The sequence below is a fragment of the Parus major genome, chromosome 9 (assembly GCF_001522545.3).
Source record: "Parus major isolate Abel chromosome 9, Parus_major1.1, whole genome shotgun sequence".
NCBI lineage: Eukaryota > Metazoa > Chordata > Aves > Passeriformes > Paridae > Parus > Parus major.
The window spans coordinates 23500396-23508216 of NC_031778.1; the positions used below are offsets into that span (position 1 = coordinate 23500396).

The following is a 7821-nucleotide window of genomic DNA, read 5'->3' on the forward strand; positions in this document are numbered from 1 at the left end:
ATATAATGTATAATGTATAAAATATAATGTATAATGTATAATATATGATGTATAATGTATAATATTATATATATAATATATTGTATATAATATAATATATATTATATCATATGCATTGTATATTCTATATTATACATCCATATGTATATATACATATAAACCATATAACTGTTAAGTTATAAATGTGTTAGCAGCTGTAGGATTTTCCACAGGAAAATGCAATTCCACTGCCTGCATTCCAAGCAGAAATCTCTTTTGTCAGAATTATCCTCCAGAGCAAAACGAGGGTGGTTCTGGGTCTCTATAAAATCAGATTTGATCTAATGCAGCCAAAATTGGGGAATTCCTGGCTCCTCCCTCACCCAAATCAATACAAATTAATAGATGTAAAATAAAAAGGAAAGGGAAAACACAGAATCAGAAAGAAAGTGGCAGAGAAAAGCCCCGAGGCCCAAGGGCTGTGCTCAGTTTGGTTTTGAGTCCTGGGGAGTCGAGTGATGAGAACTGGGATCAGCTCCAGCCTCTCTCTGCTGGAAAATCAGGAGGTTCCTGGAAATGTCCCGGCTTTTTGTTTCACTCTTGTGGTTTTGCTCCTTTTCAATAAACAGAAATTGAAGTTTTTGGCTTCGTTTTGGCCCAGGGAAGTGAAGAACATCCCGATTTCCAGGTAAGGATGGTGGGAATCACACTGTGCTTGGAGGGAAATGGGCTTTAGGGATGTTCCCTCCCAGCTGGGGGATGTTGTTTCTCCTGGAATTCGGAATTTGATGGATTTTCCTCATTCACAGGCTCCAAACCCTTTGGGAAGGGCACAGAGTCACTCGTGACATCCTCGGTGGGAAGGGTTTGGTTCTTTGTAGGGCTGCCATGGTCATCAGCAATCATTTTCTATCTCTAATTAAACAATAATCACAGAAAAATATCAATTAAAGCTGCAGGATGATTAAATCCCACCCAGGCTGATGGTGAGCTGCAGACAGAGATCATTGCTCCACTAAAAAATGGGAATAAATGCCTGGATTGGGATTTCTGGATGCAGGAAATGAAATCTGTTGGATCCTGTTTGCCACTCACAGAACTTGTGGAATATTGGATCATTTTTTTTGCTTCTGGATCATTTTTTGGGAAGATCCAAGGTCAGATTTATCCCCAGAAGAGCCTCACTGACAGAAGTTGTTTCTGATTTGGCTTGGGAACTGTTTGCTCCATAAAATACGGGGGGAAAGGGTCAGGAGAAACTTTCCTGGTGGTTTTTTGTGGCCGTTGGTTCTGATTCCTCATGGAATTCCCTGAAATCCCTAATCCCAAACCTCTGCTTTTGCTGGCATTTCATCAGGGGGTGACGAAATGGTTTCTGAAGCTTTCCTGGGCTGCTGGAACCTCCAAAATCCTGGCTCAGGATGCTCACCTGCATCCCTTGGCTCTTTATTCCAATTGCCACCAGAATTCCTGAGGTTTTCCCCATGATCCGTGCTGGATCCCGGCTCTTGCACTCCAGGGACCACCCAGCCTTGGGATCCCTGAATCCAGAGGTCATTCCTTGCTCCAATCCCCTCTCCAGGGTGAGGGATTCATCCCAGGAAAGGGATGGAGCTTGGGATTCCCTCCAAAGCCCACAGGGGGAATTTTGGGCAGGGAATTTCTCCCACTGAGCTGGGAGGAGAAGATAGGAGGGAGAAATTCTTCCCTGGGAGGGTGGGGAGGCTCCAGGCCAGAGGAACTGTGGATTCCCTCTGGGAATTGTGGATTCCCTCTGGGAATTGTGGATTCCCCATCCCTGGAAGTGCCCAAGGCCAGGCTGGATGGGGCCTGGAGCACCCTGGGACCGTGGAAGGTGGAACTGGATGAGCTTTGAGGGCCCTTCCAAGCCAAACAACCCAAACCATTCCATGATTTTTATGATTCTATGGAATAAACACAAAGGAACATCACAGCCCAGCCCACAGATTCAGAATTATTCCCAAATCTGGAATTACTCCCACTCCCTGCCCATGGAACTGGCATTTAAGGTCCCTTCCCAACCCAACCCATTCCTGGATTTTATGACCCCGTGTGGGGCTTGTTTTAAATCTCCCCAGAGTTAATTGGAATTAAAACCTTCAGGAAGCAGCAGCAGGGGCTGGATGGGGGAGCTGCATCCCCTGGAATTTTGGGAATGCTGTGAGCTCATGCTGCTGTGTGGGTGCTGCCAGCTGTGCCCGTGGTTTCGTGGCACTTTCGGGGAGCTCTTTCTCTCTCACTTTCAGTTTTCACCCTTGACAGAATTTCTCAGCTCTGGGTGCTTTCTCTGCTCTTTATCCCAATCTTTATAAACATTTCCCTGCTGGGAAGGAGCTGAGGGAAGGGCTGATTCCAGCCAAGGGCAGGGAAAAGCAAATTTCAGCTGATTTGATCCCAGCTGGAGAATTCCTGGGGGCGCTCAGGATGCCCCAGGCCAGCCCTGGACACCAGAGTTTCCTTTGCTTTATGGGAAGAGGGAAGAGAAAGTGGCTGGGAAGAGGCCTGGGATGTGTCAGGGGGGTGGGAGGGAGGTCAGCTCCAGCCTCCCCCAGCCTGGAGGGTGGCTTTGCTTTGGGGAGGTAAAATTTGGGAGCCCTTCACCCTCCCTGGCAGGGTGTGAGGCAGCAGGGATGTCCTGGAGAGGACTGGGGAGATCCCAAAGTGTCTCAGCTCAGCCTTCCTGCTCAGCAGTTCATCAGTGCTCCTCGTTTGGAGGGTGGAAAAGAAGAGAAAAGGGCCGTGAGTGTGTTTTTTATGGAATGAAATGGAATTTATGGAACGGTTTGGGGTTGGGAGGGACATTAAAAATCATCTCATGGCAGCCCTGCCATGGCAGGGACACCTCCCACTGTCCCCAGGCTGCTCCAGTGCCCAAGCTGGCACTTCCAGGGATGGAGCAGGGATTTCCCTTCCTTTCCCTCTCCCACTCTGTGTCCAGGGAGATCCTGCCCATCCCACCCAGGAGCCAAGAAAAGAACCCAAAATCCCAAAAAGGGGAAGCCAAAGCGTCCAGCTGGCTCAGGGAGCTCATCCCAGTTCCCAAGGGAGAGGAATCCCAGCAGGAGCTGGGCTCAGCCACGGGGATGATTTGGGGGTGTTGTTTATTTCATTTATTTCAGGATTTTCAGGTGGGTTTGGGATGAGAATTCAAACTCTTGAGGAATGTTGTGGTTTGAGACCAGCTGGAAAACAATTCCCAGCCTGGCATCCTGTGGGAGATGCTCCATGGTTTTTTTGGGAATCAAAACCCACCCAGGAGGATTCAGGAGGCTCCAAGTGGGAGCCAGGGGTGAGACACAAACCCAAAATCTCGCTCAGAAACCACAGCAGATCCTTGTCTTTTAGAAATATCCTTTAATCCATCAATTCCAGCATTGCCATCATCCACAGCACCCCTGGGGACACCCAGCCAAGGACACCCAGAACAGGATTTTTTCCTGGAAAAACCCAAATCCCCCCAGGAGAGGAGGGGGAAAGCAGGGGTGGGTGAGTGGAATAACAAATTCTCTCCAGCAAATCAAAGGCACTTGGCAAGGGAATGGAATTCCAGCTTTTCCAGGCTGCCCCATCCCGCTGCTCCAGAGCTGGAGGGGCCAGGGGGAGCTCTGGGATTCCCCAGGGGCTTTCTTGCTTTTATTTTTCTATTTTTTTCCTTAAAGCTGAGAGGAAATTTTGTGTATTTGGGGCTTTTTTTTTTTATTTTAAATACAGCAGGAGGCAGCTCCTCCCTGAGCCCCAGCGCTGCTTCCCACGGAGAGGTTTTGGGGTCAGACACTGCAAATTTGGGGGTTTGGAGAGAAAATTTCACCTTTGGAGGGAGAATTTGGACCCAGCAGCTCAGCCCATGTGCAGGCAGCCACCCAAGAGCTGCAGGGAAATCAACACCCCGATATTTCTCTGTATTTTCTGCAGAGATTTAAAAATAAGGAAGGGTTGTTTTATCCCTGGGCTGCAGGTGAGGGCTCCTGATCCATCCAATCGCTCCCCAAATTAAACCAAGCCCCATCCCAGCCCCCAAACCCCTCCAAGGGCTGCTTCCAACCCTGCCCTTCCTGCAAAAACATAAAAAAGGAGAAAAAAAACCTCATTTAATAAAAAAAAGAGCTTTAATAAAAGCCATTCCTGGCAGGAGATGAAATTTTAATGCAGCTGAGGCTTTTTGCAAACACCCTGAATAAGTCATCAGGCATCCCTTGGCTGGGATGGATTTGCCCCCGAGGAAATGAGAATTAAAAGGTAAAAAGCTGCTGGGAGCACCAGGCTGGGCTGGCTGGGCTCTTCCAGCTTTAAATCCAATAAAAGAGGGATGGAGACAAATTTCTTTTGTCCCAGTGTCCCCAGCACTCAGCTCTGAGCCTCTCCTGAAGGCAGAGGGAGGAATTCCAGATTTAATCCATTTAATTTGATGCCTGTTTTTCACCACAGATTATTCTTTTCATTTCTAAAATTTCATTTAAATGTTCAGCCTGGACAAGGAAATATTAAAAAGCCCACCTGGGGTGTTGTGTTTGCTGCTTGAACCATCACAAATTCAGTGGGAAAGAAGAATCTTTCAGGTCCATGTGAAACAGAATTAGGAACTTACAAATAAATTACTCTACAAACTCCCTCTCTTCTCTCAGTTTCGTGTGATCAGCAAGGCAAAAAAAAACCCAAAAAAAACCCCAAAAAAAGGCTCTTTCTGGTGATGATAAATGACACATTCAGCTGGGAGGATTCACCCCCTTGGCAACAAACAGACGTGTCATAGGAAACAATGGTGGTAATTTTTATTTTACAGCTTTTTACAGAAAAACTTCCAACTCTCTGCGCCCCAGCTCGTGTTAACAGCACACCTAAAAACAAATGTCAGGGACAAAACATCCCCCAAAATGCTGAGAACTGAGGAAAATGTACAAATTACTGAAAGCTACGACGTCACCACGAGGCAGGCATGGATTTTTTTGTTGTTGACTTGTATAGCACCGTCAAGAACAGGATTTTTTATTTGAAAACTACAGTGAGGAATAAAAAAGTAGTCAATGGTAAAATATCATCCAACCCAAAACCAAAAATCTCTAAACAACCAAAAAAATAAAGTTAAACTACCCTCTCTTCTCACCCATGATTTATAATGTTATAAGTACTGTACAATTCTCTTTGTTTCTGGAATAATAATAACATTATTATTATTATTATTATTATTTTTATTAATTAAAACGCCTGATATTTAGTGGCACGAGTAAAAAAATTAAAATAAATTAAGAAGCAGGAGGCCAATCACCAGACAGAAAGCTTCAGACATGGTCAATGAGCAGGAGTGGGACTCTGGAATTCCCTGGGCAGAGGAAGAGGAGGGATTCACTTGGTTGGCATCTTCTCTGCCAGGTGCTTCTGCTGGCTCTCAGCGTGCCTGGGGTGGGAAAAAAGGGCTTGAGAAAAAACAGGTTCACAGATTTTTTTTTTATAGAATTTCAAAGTTTAATTAAAAAGATAATTAGGAGATTAAAAATAAAGTTTAGAGATATGGCTGGGTGTCTCTGCATTCACCTTACTAACAAAGGATTGTCCCTTAAAAACAGAATCCTACTACATATCCATAAATTCTCATACATATTCAAACATTCTTCTTCAGTTTTGGATGTTTCTTTGTTTAGTTTTTGACTCTCCCCCCTCCCAATAAATCAATTTTCTTGGCTCCTCTGAGTTTTACATTCCCTGATAACAGAAATGCAATAAATTCCTCCCCCAGAGCTCTGGTCACTGCTGTCTTTATCTAGATAAGATAATCTAAGAATGCAGGGGGGTCTCTAATTATCTTTTTCAGTCTTTGGGTTATACAAACAAAAGTAGTTTTGTTTTAATACTATGCCATAGCTCAACATATATGTATATTATACCACTATTTCTAACTTTCATCAAAAACAGAAATAAAGGAAACTATATTAATATAACAAAATTTTCCAATCTTATACACGTAACATTCATTTTAATGTTTGTGAAAAGCCAACAATATGATATGTATCTATAACAGGATGTTATTCCCTGGGAAAAGATGGAAAACCCAACCCACCTGCCCCAGGAGGAGCTGGGAATTGTGTTTTCCCAGGGAAAAATGAGGTTTTTGTGGATCTCCTCCTGGCAGGAGGGCAGGTGAAAGGCCAGGGAAGCTCCTTTGGGATTTCTCTAAACCCTGCAGTGGTTTGGAGAGAGAAAATCTGAGATTTTCCCTCCTTTCCCACAGGAATGGCCAGCACCTTTACCCCCAGCATTCCCAAAAAATGCCATTTTATGGAGCTGCCAGGAAATCAAGCACTTCCCAGGGCAAAGGAGGAGAAGCTGGGGCAGGAGGAGGCACTGCCAGCTCCAGCTCCCATCCCAAACTTCCCCCTCTCCACCTGATCCTGGTCAATGCTTCGGTTTGGAATCACAGTCCTGACAGCACCCAGGGCCTCTCCAGCTCCCCTCACCCCCAATCTTTACATTCCTGAATGAAATATTCAGAATATTTCTCAACATTTTCTATTTCTGAAGCCCATCCCTAATTATCCCAAATGAAAATTCCTCCTGGGCCTGGCTGCCAGGGGATGGAGCCCTCAAGGGAACCTGCCAGGATCCTGCAGGGCTTTTTGTTTTAGCAGATATCAAATATTAACATCCCAAAGCTCTCCTCCTTCTCCAGCCCTCCTGATGGCAAAGATCCCTCTCCAAGCTGGCCCTGGGCACTTCCAGCTGCTCTGGGAATTCCATTCCAGAGCCTCCCCACCCTCCCAGGGAACAATTCCTTCCCAATATCCCGGATGGCAAAAGCGTTATTCCCAAAATTCTGCTGGAGGAAAACCCCCAGGTGGTGCTGCTGGCAAACAGGGAGCTGTGAGGGGAGAGCAATTCCATCCTCACCTGGTGAGATCCTCGATGTCCACCAGCATGGCATCCTGCTCCGTGTGCAGCTCATCCCGGATCAGCAGCAGCTGCACCAGCTCCTCGTTCAAGCCTGACCCAGGGAAAATGGGATCAGTTTGGGATGTCCTGGGGGATCCCAGCTTGGGATTTTCCCCACCAGCTTCCACATCCACAGGGGTTTTAAATCCCTGCAGGGTTGGACACCCCTTTCCACGAGGAGTATTTTTATTTATCCCAGAGAAGTGTTCTTAATTAAAGGAGACAGACCCCAGAATAATTAACCCTTAATTATTTAACAACTGAATAATCAATAATTATTTTAATATAGAGCATTAATTTATTTTAAAATTAATTATTAATATAATTAATTAATGCTTAGGCCTTAATTAATTAGCACTTACTTTCTATCTGTGAGTGCAGGTCATTGACTATCACCTGTAGCTGCCCAATGGTCATGTCCCTTAGGTCGGTGGGTTTTAAACTTCTCTTCATCAGGCATTCACTTATATGAGGCAAATGTGGCAGCTGAAGAGAAATATTCAACATTTTACTGCTTAATTCCAGTATTTTTTTGTTTCCCTCCAATATTTTACTGTTTTCTTTCAATATTTTTCTGTTTCCTTCCCATTATTTCTGGTTCTGAGCAGTTTGTCCCCTCAGGTTTGCATTCCCCCCTCACAATGATTCCTCCAAGCGGATTTCAGCCGTCACCACCAAACCAGGATGGGAATATTTGCTGGAATTGTGGCTGAGGGTGATGGTGGCAGCCCTGGAGCGAGGCAGGAGAGCTCCAGGATGGGATGGAGAGGCTCCAGGCCAGAGGAGGAGCAGCCTGGAGCCTCCAGCATCTCATTCCCTGTTCCCAGAGCTGCTCCAGCATCTCATTCCCTGCTCCCAGAGCCATTCCTGGAGCCATTCCCTGCTCCCAGAGCCATTCCC

The 7821-nt window shown here is 45.6% G+C and overlaps 1 protein-coding gene across 2 annotated transcripts in view; it reads right to left on the reverse strand.

The window, feature by feature from the left end:
* Window positions 1–4747: 4747 nt before the first annotated feature.
* Window positions 4748–7821, reverse strand: part of LOC107208889 (schwannomin-interacting protein 1) — a 36893-nt gene continuing 33819 nt past the window's right edge. For both annotated transcript variants that reach the window (XM_015637939.1, XM_015637940.3), the window contains exons 5-7: window positions 7284–7407; window positions 6880–6973; window positions 4748–5392 (exon numbers count right to left, since the gene is read on the reverse strand). In XM_015637939.1, coding sequence (XP_015493425.1) covers window positions 5341–5392; window positions 6880–6973; window positions 7284–7407 — 270 coding nt within the window. In that variant the 3' untranslated portion in view covers window positions 4748–5340. The remainder of the gene's footprint in view (window positions 5393–6879; window positions 6974–7283; window positions 7408–7821) is intronic.